The sequence below is a fragment of the Pholcus phalangioides genome, unplaced genomic scaffold (assembly GCF_987345545.1).
Source record: "Pholcus phalangioides strain wild (caught in Gottingen) unplaced genomic scaffold, Ppha-v1.0 ptg000016l_1, whole genome shotgun sequence".
Taxonomy (NCBI): Eukaryota; Metazoa; Arthropoda; class Arachnida; order Araneae; family Pholcidae; genus Pholcus; species Pholcus phalangioides.
Genome location: NW_028301609.1, coordinates 1,162,305 through 1,175,987, shown reverse-complemented (window position 1 = coordinate 1,175,987; position 13,683 = coordinate 1,162,305). Strand labels below are relative to the sequence as shown.

Here is a 13,683-nt window from a genome sequence, read left to right as displayed (position 1 = left end):
TCACTGATATAAATATTTTGAGGAAGTGTAATGAATAATCTCCTTTGTTTCGTGTAATAAAAGTTTGATCAATAATATGAGATACTTGTGATAACTCAGACCACCTAACAAAAGCCTCAGCTAACAGAGATTTCTTTTTTTTTTTAATGATATTTCTACCTCATTAACAAATACAGATTCTGCCAATCCGTGAGCCAATGAATATTTTCTTGGATGTGGATTCACTCTCAGCATGACATAGCCATCTTGTGAGCTAAATATTTGTGCCAATCATCAGAATCAGGGTTCATACTCATTTTCATAAAAAAATTTCCCTGACTTTTCCAGGTTTTCCAGTCAAATTTTCAAAAAATTCCAGGTTTTTTTAAAATCAAAAAATTTATATAAATTAATAAAAATTTAGAAAAAATTATTAATATTAATTATAAAATTATTTATATTAATTATAAAATTAATAATTTTAATTACAATATCATAATGACATCATAATCGTAGATTTTTTTACACACATTTATGCTTTTCAAATACACCTGATGGAGAAGAAAAATGGAACACAATTAAGAAATGAAAGATTTCCCTTTTCAGCAATTTCAATGCCCACAAGATTTAAGCCTTTACAGTTGTTTCCTTTGTGACAAAATTAGTCAAAGATGTAGTTGGTTTCACTGCATCAAAATTCTTTACAGTTGGCTTGCACTCGCGTAAGCGCTAGAACTGAGAAGCTACGCAATCGGGGGTTGTTCACTGAACTCTGATTTCACGTGCTTGGCATAGTTCTGTATAACTTATCTGCTCATGTTGCAAGTTTTACCACAAAGCTGCCACCATGCTTTATACGAGTCATTTTTGACTGCTTCGATCCAATCTGCCTACTGACGATCCGCTCAGACAAGTTTTCTTACAACATATTGTTTTCAAATAAAAATACCCACGTGGAAAATCAAAACATATCCGTGCGTCATCTGTCGTTCCAAACTGAAGTCAACTTACGAAATTATTGCAACTGCGCTTTGTACCCATGGCTTTCTACGATGCGTAGTTATGGAAGCACTAGAAAAAGTTACGATAAAGTCGTAGCAATACGCTTTTCCTAGCGGACTTACGAAATCTTTGTTCCTCCTTGGCAGTATCTAACGTTTTTTGTGATATATTGCAATATTTTACGGATTATCAATATTTACGATGTTATCGGAATTCCCTTTTTCATCCCGACAGATTTTTTTTTCCTCATTATTTTTTATCAATCTTTTTTCCTGATCAGACAACAATCGTGACGATTTTCCAGGTCGTTGTCTGAAATTTCCCAGGTTTTAAAGCAAAAATGGGCCATTTTCACTGATTTCCCTGACTTTTTTTAGTGAAAATTTTTTTCCCTGACTTTTCCAGGTTTTCCCTGACCCGTACGAACCCTGAGGATTACTGTTACTGGACCCCAATTAATTTATGCATCGCAGAATCACTTTCCAGTTTTACCCCTATTTCTCTTTCAGAATACTTTTGAATCATTGCATGTGAAATGAATGATTTAATTCAGAGAAAAATGCATTAGAAAAAAAGAACCTAGATTTTAATCTTTTTGGTGCACACATTCATTCAGCAAGATAATCATAAAAGTGTCTAGACCAGTGCTTCCTCAACATAGCAAATTACCCCCTCCCCGGAAGGTGATGGAATCCAGAGGGGTGGGGTAGAAGCTATTGGTCTTGTGTAGGTGGCTTGAGTTGAGGGGCAATGAGAACAACACATTTTTGAAGTGGGGCTGATTAAACAAAGAGTTTGGGAAACTGTGTTCTAGACCAGTGATGGACAAACTATGGTCCACACGCCAGACGTGGCCCGTTTAGAGATTCTATCCAGCCCACAGCAGATTTCGCAATAACAGTATAGAAATTTTCAATTTTAGTGTTTGAAAAAAATTTAATTAATTTAAGGGTGTTTTTCTTTTTTTTCTGAGAGAAAATACAAGTGTGAGAATTTAAATAGAGATAGATTTAAAGACTTTTGCATATGCATAAAGTTATTAAAATGTACTTATTTCTTCACAGTTGTAAAGGATAAGCCATTGCCTTTCATTTGCAATGAAACTGTGGCAGTCTTCAAAGAATACAACATATCCCGCCATTTTATTTCTAAGCGTAAAAATTTGAATCATGAATCAATGTTGGCCATACATGGAATGATGTTCCATAGAAAATCTATTGGAAATCTCATTCTGACTTATGAACGTGATTATGGAATGAATTATCTTCATTAGCAAAGGTATATCTGTACTTGTGATACAAGAAACTTTCAAGAACACATTAATCTCATATAAGGGGGTAAGGGGTGTGTGTATATCAACATGAATGCAATCAATATGAAAGATGAGAAAAAATGTATAAATTCAGTAATACAATGAAACTAGAAAAAAGGATCTGAAACCATTATTTTTTACAGAATCTGTGTCGGACACAAAAAAGGAATTTCATATTAACATCGTACAATCAGCAGAATTACCTTTTCAGGAGTAGATTCGACATGCGATGATTCTAGGCTCTGTGGTAGGGAAAGCCTCCCAGTTTTCACTGATCTTTTTGTGTCATTGACTGAAATTGAATATACATATCAATAAGTACATGTATACAGTATACAGGATGGTCATAAAATAACTTTCCAATATACCAGCCCCTCGCAGCTGCAAAAATCAACGACATTCAATCAATGAAATTTGAAACATAGATGTTTCAGAGTATGCGCTCCAGAATGAGAAGATAAATGAAACCCTAGCTCTCATGGTTATGGCCACAACAAAAAATATTTAAAAAATTCAAATGGCAATACCCACTTTTAAGCATTGTAAAGTTGTCAGCACAGTTAAAAACCATAAATGACATTGAAACCTGTAGCATAATAAAGGCTGGCGCTAGACTCAAAGAAACACATGGAAACAACCAATACAGATCACACTACTGCCGCAGAAACTGCCCCACCAAGGAATTAGAGCACCAACTCCATGGTAAGATCTTTCTTTGTCTGCATCCTGTGCCACCATTTATGGTGCTACAGGTACCGTTCCAAAGCCATTCACGTTTTTTCACTGAAGTGATCACTTAGCAATGCATAGAAATGAGTGTTGTCATCTGAATTTTTCAAAATATTTTTATTGTAATTGCAAGAGATATATAGGGGGTTTTGTTTTCTCTTCATTCTTTGAGAGCATACTATGAAGCATCCATATCTGAAATTCCACTTGCATTTGTTGATTTTTGTGGCCACTAGAGGTATACAAGTCATTCTATAACAACCTTGAACATGATTCTGCCAACATAATTAAAATCAAAAATATATGTACGTGTTCGCGCTTAAAAAATTTGCTCCCAATGGAACTTCACTGGAAAGACTTTTTTAAACTTCGAATTCGCTTGAATTGGCACAGCGTAAAGTTGCGTTATTGGTTATTGCTGTAAAAAGACAGCAATAACCAATATTAATTTAATTAACATTATAATTTAATTTAAAACTCCTTTCAGATGAATCCATCAGATTGTTAATTTTCTGTTTCGGAACATGAATGTTTGCAGTTTTGACACAGGAGAGAGAAATATGGATTCAGGAAGAATTGAACTAGGGAACTTGAAACTGTAATTTTATCATTAAAAGGTGTGGCCCTTGTATTGATGCGCCACATATGCTGAACTTGCAAGAGTTTCTTTTAGCACTTACGCCCATGAAGCAGATAAGGCCCGTGAACATGTCAATTATTTTTTTAAGACCCTAGGATTAAAATTGCATTAATCTCAATCCCAATTCAATCATTATACTCAATTTATCGAATAAAAAATACAAACTCATGCATTCATTAAATGGGGAGGGCTAAAACTACTAATCAACCATGCATGCACCTTGTACATATTACTCTCAGGAATTTCTAACCAACCATGGCCACCACATCGTTGAGCATGGCCCCTAGGCAAGAATGTTTAGTAGGCCCCTAAACCAGATTTTTTACAGGTCCTTCTACAGTTATTTTATAGCATGAAAATAAAAATATAGTAATTGTCCCAAGCTGGGGCCCAGGGCTGCAGCCCTGCTAGACCCCACCTTTGTGGAGGCCATGTTTCCAACAAACGGATACATGCCGGAATATGTGTGTGTACGTGTTGTGAACCTGAAGTGAAGATTGTTAGTTATGTGTAGTTCTGCCATCAATTCTTCTATGAGTGAAGTGTAATGATTGAACAATTGTACCATTATAGGTCTGTTGCTCTCTGTGACGAGACATTTTAACTGGGAGATTGGCTCTCGTTTGTGCCTCAAAGTTGAGAGCCACAGAAAACAAACACCAGCTAACCATAACTGTTGTGGCAACTGTGTGGTTCGAACCCGGGTCCTTGATGTGAGTCCGTCACTATGATCACTCTACCACCACAGCAGCAGGGAGGAAGGGGGGGGGGGCATGCAGAAACCTCTTATGGTCATCTCCAAACAATCACAACCTCTGAAAAAGTGGTGATATTTTCTTTGAACAGAGCTAATGCCATTGGATTAGCATTAAGGTTTACCTCACTCAGAGCCAGCACCGTCTTAATGCATACCCCCCCCCCCCGGGCACAGCCTGGGGACCTCGAGAGAAGAATGGGGGGAAGAAGAAGGGTCTAACAAAAATTAGATCTAGTTGAAATTTTCTAGAGTAAGCATGTACATTTGTTTGGTGGGCCTCAGAAAAATCACTTGGCCTGGGGGCCTATGATACTCTTAACATGGCCCTGCTCAGAGGAAAGATTTTCGAAAAAGGACCACTTTTTAATATATGAAAATCAAACGAAAACAGTGCATTGCATAAGAAAAAAGTCCTTGATATTTGAAGACCAGAAATGGTAAACGCAGTAAGTGCCAAATCACAAATTTTGCAGAAGAGTGAAAAAGAAGTTTCTGTTGCCATAGACAAAAGTGTTAAGTGACATCTACTGATATACTGACACATTTTTTACCTACTTAGAGTGAGTTTGACACGTTGTTTCCCCAGGTTAACAAACTTGGTACTTGCTGTGTTTTGATGTCGAAATTTTTTTTCAGTACTTACTGCATTTACCATTGCGGTCTTCATTTGCTCTGAAGGAGTTTAAGACTTCCTTAAATTCTACAAACATAAAAATGAATATGGATTCTTGTCTAGGTCAGTGATTTTCAAAATATAGTCGGCAGACAGGGGGGGGGGGGGGGGGGTTAACAAATATAGTTGCTAACTGGTGCACAAAATCTTCACACAAAATTCACACATTTTTAATGCGGAATGCATGTGTGATGAGCTGCCGAACCACTACTTTTAATCAATTAGGCTGGTCTTCTACTGGAAGCTATCCACAAGCGAAAGAAAATCATGAGTATACAACTTACTCACACTCCTGGTACCTGCCAATGGACAACCAGCCTTATAATATGGATTGCCATGATTTCAAATACAATAAGAAATTTAAAAACAGTGACCACCTCCCAATAACGGCCACACTTTCTTGGTTCCATTAGTGGTCAGAGGCGTATTTACAGGTGGGGAGCTTAACAGGCTGTAGCCCAGGGCAGCAAATTCAAGGAATGAGTGGCCAACAAAATTAGTATAATGGGAGAAGAGCAGCAAAATTCATATAACCCTAAATATATCTGCCTCTGCAAGACTGTAAGGGACTGCTAGGTCAGTGAGTGACCTAGACAGTTTGCAAGCATTTGAATGAACATAAGAATGTGTGTACGTGTGAATGATCAAATGAGTAACCTATAAAGCAAGGAATCATGACAGTGCGTGATCAAAACAATAACGTGAGCATGTTCAAATGATCAATGAGTGACATATAAAACAAGCAGCCATATGAGTGACCAAAACAGTGACCTATAGAGTGTGCATGAATATATATTAGTTACCAGAACAATGTGCAAACATGTGTGACCAAAACCGATGCAAGCATATGAATCAGTGTTTCCCAAAGTGGGCAATATCGCCCCCTGGTGGGCGATGAAATGATCCAGGGGGGCGACAGATGCTACAGATTTAACATGGGATCCTATGGGTTCACTTGAGTTGGGGGGCGATGAAAGGTAAAAAATTTCTTAAGAAGGGGGCGATGGAATGAAAAGTTTGAGAAACCATGATATGAATGATAAAAGGGTGACTTATAGAGTGTGTGAGCATGGGTATAACTGACTTAGAGAAACAGCTGTACTTGTAGGGGTGGGGGGTGCCAAGCAGGTGAAATGGTGCCAAGCAAAGAATGGTGAATTTGAGGCAAGAGTAGTCAAGAAAATTAGACTGGAATGGGGGAAAGGGCAGCAAAATTTGTGTAACCAATGGGCGGCAAAACCTTAAATGTGTAGCCGTTATTGGTCGTTCTGGGGAGGTTTCAATATAATAAAGTAAATGAGATTTAAATAAAAAAATTACAATATGATTTGAGTTGGCAATAATCTTGTAAGATGGACAGCAATGTATGTTCCCCAGCAAACCCAAACGTAATGCATATTTCGGAATCACTTTCATAGAATTTCTTGAACTCCTCAAGGTACGGACTCTCTTTCAAAAACGCTCTAAACGTATTCAAACAACGAGTCTCCTCCAGATAGCCTGAAATATATAAAAAAGTATAAGCATGAGGAAATAAAAATACACTATCATGTGATTAAGTAATTCATTCAACATAACAAGACAGATTTTCGTCGCAATTCAAAAATTGACTTACCCAAAACAAGGCGAGCAATGTCAGATGGAAGCAAATGCGGCATCTTGAGTGCGTCTGGGACAACTCTATACACACAAAGAATACCTGTGTAGATCGTAACAAAAAAGAGATGTTTAAAATCGCAGTTGAAAAAAAATTGTGGAGTAATCATTGAATAAATTGATTGAAACTAAAGAGAGCAAGACTGCTTTACCTCAGCCCAATACATCAAGGAAAAACACATTTTCTGGATATTGCACGGAAGTGAACTCGTAAAGAAAAGTCATCTGTGGTCTTTGCCAGGAATCAAACTCAGATCCTCTTGCAAACTGGTGTCACAGTGAGTGAAATAAGGAAAGCAGTGCTGCCCCGTATCTCTGCCCATGCAGATTATCAACCCTCTTCCTTTTTCAGAAAGATTTTAAGGGTTAATTTTCTATCAGCGTGGTCAACACTGACGTGGTGACTTTTCTTCAGCCATCTTGAATCGACCGCCAAACAATTGCCGGTCAATTCAAGATGACTGACAGCAAAGAACACGTAATACAATTGCACAAAAAATTTGATTCATTAAATGAAATCAATCTAATATGATTTAATGTAATCAATCGAAATATGTGGGAAATGCAGAAAACTAGAAAAGAATACAGAATTGCCATAGAGTAGAAAACACTGTGTTGGCTATCACGGTTGCCAATTTTGGCATGAAAAGAAGTCGCCACGTTGGTGCTAACAACGCTTATAAAAAATTAACCATTTTGAGATATTTCATGTAAAAGCGATAATTAAGATAATAGAAAATACATTCAAAAAAGCCTTCGACATGAATAGCTTCTGTGCAGTCAGTCTTAGCTAGGGCCCATTTTAAGGATGCGCACAGGTCCATAAATTATCAGGGCCACGAATTTGAGCTCTTTTTTTAATTTTAAGCCCAGCCCATCCCCCCTCCTCCTATTTGCCTCTATCTCAAAGAAAAAAGGGTCGCCAAAGAAAAAAGAGGGTTATACTATAGCTGTTCTCTTCGTAAACTATAACAGTTTTCTATATACATATTTCAAGTAGTATAGAACTTCGGCTCACAAACATAATTCTTTCTATAAATATGCTTGTAATCCGCGGCACTTACTGCATTAGCTGGCATGCCGGCAAAAAGCGAGGGAGACCAGCATGCTGGGAAATATGAGAGTCACAGTTTCTAGTTAATTCTAAATAACTGCACGATAAGAATCTATTGAATTCAGGGGCAGCTACCAGATGATTGGTCAGAGCAAGCATTTAGAAAAGCTATAGTATAATCTCCTTTTTTCCTTCTGCGACTTCATTTTTTTTTCTGTGATTTCCTTTCCAGTTGGTTGGCGCTTTTCCTCCCATGGTTCATCATTTATTTTTTTCTGTTCGGAGATCATTATTATTATTTCTTTCAGCTTATAAGTTGCGATTTCTCGAATAGCTTCTTTATAAGGGACACGACAAGTTGGCAGCTTTTTCCAGACTATAAGTCACCAACGTGGCACTCTGATTTGTCACTATTCTGCTGGGTTGTTGTTCCAAAATGTTCCCCTGATGCCAGGTGGCGCTAGTTGTTGTTCCTAGTGTCTTTTCAAACTTTTGAACAGCCATTTTGTCTTTCGATTACATTTTTGTCCACTGGTAACCTTATATCCTTCTTATTTTATTTAGAATCTGGATACCCAGAAAGAGAGATGTGGATTTAATTTTTATACATTAGAATATACAAGGTGGGCAAACAGTCCATAGAAACTTTATAAATCCATAAAACCGGAAAAATAACCGAAATAAAAAATGGTTTGCAGAGTTAACATCACTAGGTCATGGGAATGTTTTTGATAGGGAAAAATAACCCAACAAACAGCCGATAGGTGGCACTGACATACACAAGTGAAAGAAAAGATACACAAATAACAAACAGAATGCCTCAGAATCGTTTATTACAGCAGTACGTGTTCCACATGACCACCAGCACAGGGGGATAACACACTGCAGATGAGTCAGAAATCCAGCAGCAGCAGGTCTGCATACACGATTTACAATGGTGAACTGATTGTGGATTAGGAGTGCAAGTTCTTATAACCGTCTCATTTGCATATTTCCACCGAAGTCAAGCGCACCAGCGCCACCTATCAGCTATTTTTTGGTCCCCCGTCTTGAAAAAATTTGTGACCTAGCAATGCTAACCCTGAAAAAGGTTTATTTCAGTTATGTTTCCAGTTTTTATGAATTTTTAAAGTTTCTACAGACTCTTTTGCCCACCCTATATTTATATATAAAACATACAGGACCATTATTTATTTAAAAGTATGGTCACCTTATGTTATTTTAATGTATAGTCCTAGATAGTGATATTTTTATTGTGCTTGTTGGTTTTAGCATTATGTTTTCTATGCTGACTTGAGCATCAATAGCTTCCCGCAGCATCATAGCCTACCATATTTACTAACCCACATTGGCAAAGGGGGAAGAGATAATAGTGTTATTTTGCAGGAAAAAAAGTAAAACCCCCCTTGAGAACAAAAAAAAAAAATTTAAAACCCCCTTGAGAAAATTCTTCATATGCCTATGTTAACCCATTAAGGAGACTTTTTTCTCGGTACTCTTACCGGTTGCATTTCTCAAGTTTTATAAAAGAACTTTTCTAAAACTTTTACAATGTAATCCCGGCCCTTAGACTAGAATGTTGTTTTGTTTGTCATTCATATTCTATCATAATTTTTTATATATTTTTTCTACAGCCATAGGCGGATTTAAAGGCAGGTGCATCTGGGACCCCAAACTTCTGAAAGGACCCAGAAAAACCCTAACTTCACACTTTTTACTAATTCACGGGACACAATATTTCATTTTGTGCCCGGGGCCTCAACCGACTTTAATCCGCCACTGTCAACAGCCATAATATTATATTACCAATTTTCAGTGAGAAAAGACGTTAACATAAACATGGCTCCATTTCACTCTTGGTGACTTCTCGTCATGCTTTCGGGCATTTTTCTTGCCAAAGAAAAAAAATGCCAATACATCACCGAAAAGGATTATATTACAAATAAGAAGCGAAAGATATTCAACATGACGATATCATCCATTCATTAACTTTGATTAACACAGTCAAAATTCAATTTTCATTTGAAAAAACTTGCATCTACATACATATCAATACACGATTTACATTTTGGACATAAATTTAAACCCTAAACATGGAATTATATTACATAGTTTTGTTTTGGATGCTGATAATTTTAATGTGAAATCAAACCAATGTTTGGTGTTTGAACCTGTGGCATGTGCATGAAAACAAAACTAAAAAACACCGGTTCACATTAAAACTACATGTCCATAGGAACATAGTAACATGGTTTTTTCAGACATGACAAAACGCATCGAAAACACGTGGGAATCAATGAAAAATTTCACACATGTAACATGGACACAATTCGCTCAACATGATGTCTTAAACTTACTCAAGTTCAAATAAACATGCTTTCACAACTCCATGAAGTGGCCCCATGACTGCCTCTGCGCCGAATAGAAAGCTTTCATTCATGATATCATGCGGAACCATGATGCGCATGATTACATGGTGCTACACGTTTGGCTTCAATGTCCAAAGAGAAACAAAACAATAAACATCTTACAATGCATGCAGTAAACAAAATACGTGCTTCTTACAGTTACGGTTGGTATGGTTTCGCGCCAATTTGGATGTTTTTGATTGACAGGTGGCGCTATATGTGACATGTGTAAAGAGCACCTCTGAGCTATAAGGAAAGCTATAAGTTTACTTATAGCTCAGAAGCTTTAGTGCTCACTTTTTTGCTTCACTACCATGACCCGATGTCTGAACATCTGGATTTTGATTCATCTATCGACAGACTGCAAAACATCAACAGGGAAATAAGACGGATCATGGAACAACTACTGCTATCTGGTATCTATAAAAAAACTCGTATCTGATATTTTACGAAACTAGATAGCAGTAAACTTTTAATCCAGAAAATATTTCACACACTGAAAATATATTAGTTAAGGCCGTACCGCTTGCGCAAAAAATTGAAGCAAGTCAAGACCGACCATATTTATATCCGTAATGTTTAAGAATCATCGACCAATGCCGATCACGACCACCTAAATTATGCAATCTACTTGGATTACTAGGTGGTCGTGTGCCGATGCGATAAGTACGAGTAAGCCGGGTTTTCCTAGGAATAAGTGCCGCGTGAACGGAACAGTATAATTTCGCGTCGGCAGTAACGTGTTACATAATCACGCTACGCGTTTGTGTTTTCCTAGCGTAGCGCATCAGATCAGGGCGGCTATATTATAGTATATGGCCAGCTACTCTGTCGTCTGCATGCTCCGGTTTAACAGGAAGGGAAAGAAAATACACAAGAGTGAAGAGAACATCGGCAACACCACGGCGCACGACGCATTTGACTCCTCCAGAAGCAGTCGGCCAATCACGCCCGACGTAAAGCGCTGTCGTGAGCCGCGTTGCGCTCTGTTGGAAAACTGTCATACTGATTTTCTTATTGGTGAGTGGACGGCGTGTCGCGCTTGGTGATTCAACGCGGCACAGAAAACCTGCTCCTAGGAAAACCCGGCGTAAGCAAAAAGCCGGGTTTTCCTAAGAATAAGTTTTTTGCTCCGCGTGAATCAAATTAGACCATTTCGCGCCGGCACAACCGTGTTGCATAATCCAGGGGTGGGAACTCTATGCCAAAACTAATATCTTGCGCCATCCTGCTCCAATAGCGTATTTTTCTGTGCCAAATAACGAATTTTGCTTCAGTATTCCCGGAATTTCGGAAAGGACGACAAAAAATTTTTGTTCCTGCTAGCCACGAAACGACGCTTTCCGAGAAGAGCGTTTTATTCCACTATACTTAAACTATCGGCCCCCTCACATCGGGCTTTCCAAGCAGTCAGCCAATCACGCCAGACGTAAAACGCTGTCGTGAGGCGTATTGCGCTCTGTAGGAAAACAGTTATGCTGCTTTACTTATTGGTGAGTGGATGGTGTGTCGCGCTGGGTGAATCACGTGGCACCAGATACCTGCTCTTAGGAAAACCTAAGTAAAGCAGCATGATAGCAATTCACGTCGGACTTGATTGGCTGACTGCTTCTGGAGGAGTCAAATGCATCGTGAGCCGTGCATTTTGCCGATGTTCCCTTCACTCTCTGGCATTTTCTTTCCCTTCCTGTCGAACCGGAGTATGCAGAGGACAGAGTAGCTGATGCCAAGGCCATATGCTTTAATATAGCCGCCCTGATCTGATGCGCCACGCTAGGAAAACACAAACGCGTAACACGTTTCTGCCAGCGCAAAAAAACTATTCCTAGGAAAAATCCCGGCTTAAGTAAAATTACTATTTTTTTCAGGGGTGTAGTCAGAGATTTCGTTCGGGGACCAAAGTGATAGAATAGATTTGGCCATCTTTTTCCGGTCATTTTCTCACATTTCGGGGGGGGGGGGGGAGAGAACCAGACCCCCCCCCCCTCCTCGCTACGCCCTCTTTTCTCTTGATAAAATTTTTTTACATATAGCTCTAATTCACAAAACTATCATTTTTTTCTGAGCGGATGCCAAAAATACCGCTGATTATAAAAATATTTCTTTGCAAGTTGTTTTATTTTTGAAATTTTTTCGACCCACGTATGAATTATTAAATCAATGGGAAGTATGTACATTTGTAAAATTGAAAACGGAATTATCATAATGGGGAAAATCAAGATAGCCTTTTTATATTCAACGTTCAGTGGGAATGTATAAATTGGAATAATTTATGATTTCATGTTTTTCTTATAACTTGGCCTTACATTCAGAGCCGCAACTAGGGGAGAGCAGCCGGGTCTTATGCTCTGGACCATGGGGCACGCAAATTTCACCCTCTTACCTCTCATTCAATCAACATTACAAGGGGGTGCCAGAATATATGCTTGCCTGCCTGATCAAGCATCTAGTTGCAGCTCTGCCCACATTACTTGAATATAGAACAGGGCCAGATTTCCTCATGGAGCATTTGCCCTGGGCCACAAATAGATGCTTGGTCAGCCTGAGCAAGCAAGTATTTTGGCGCCCCTTGTGTAATGTCGAAAGAGAGATTTACCAATTACATAAAATCTCTGAGTTTAATGAAATCAGTCCATCTGCTTTAAAAAATAAAAAAAAAAGTCTAAAATGAATTCTTTTATCAACTAAGAAACTGCGTGAAACTCAAAAGGAGTGCATATAAACAGCACAACAGGCGAATTACCCAACGAGGATGCAGAAAAAGATATAGATGTCAAATATAACCAAAATACAGCAACCCAATATAAATGCATATTTTTACGTCGAAAAAATTTAATAATATATAATACAAAATGCCCACAAAGAATACTTATGGTTGTCATTCTACAAGTATAGATAGCTTCTCGATTTACCCCAACATGTTTATCGTATTTCTTTCTAAACATGTCAATTGTGTTAGAATTTACTACTTCCAGGGGTATATAAGCTATTCCATTTATTAACAACCCTATATTAGAGAAAAATTCCCTGCGACACCATAGCCTCGCATTGTCCCGTTGTACCTATAAACATTAAAAAATGAAGTCTCTTCATAACTCAAGCTGTGTGCCAATAATGACACGCGTAGCTCTTTTCTGCACCCCTTCAAGTCAATGTCCCTCTGTAGATATGGTCTAAACCTCACAGCATACTCCAGTCCAGGACAAACTAAGCCTCGGAAAAGTGGAAGAATAACTTGAGAACGCAGAGACACCTTTCTGAAAATGAGACCAAGCATTCTATTCGCTTTTTGACCACTGCTGAATAATGTTCAGAAAACCTAAGCCGCTCATTAGTGAGAATTCCATATCAGTGACCCCTAGTCCCGTCTGGGATAGCGATACCATTCAACTCGTGAGAAATGTGGGTTTTTCAAACCGAAATGAGCAACCATGCCAGAGATGCAACTAGGAGGATCTGGTTAACATCTATAG

At 38.3% G+C, this 13,683-nt stretch overlaps 1 protein-coding gene across 1 annotated transcript in view; it reads right to left on the bottom strand.

Moving 5' to 3' along the window:
• The window catches only part of LOC149074855 (uncharacterized), a 47,068-nt gene extending 36,712 nt beyond the window's left edge, over positions 1-10,356 (bottom strand). The window contains exons 1-4 of the mRNA XM_089245792.1: positions 10,160-10,356; positions 6,708-6,791; positions 6,413-6,592; positions 2,497-2,585 (exon numbers count right to left, since the gene is read on the bottom strand). Of these exons, the coding sequence (XP_089101918.1) occupies positions 2,497-2,585; positions 6,413-6,592; positions 6,708-6,750 (312 nt within the window). The 5' untranslated portion in view covers positions 6,751-6,791; positions 10,160-10,356. The remainder of the gene's footprint in view (positions 1-2,496; positions 2,586-6,412; positions 6,593-6,707; positions 6,792-10,159) is intronic.
• Between the last annotated feature and the right edge of the window lie 3,327 nt (positions 10,357-13,683).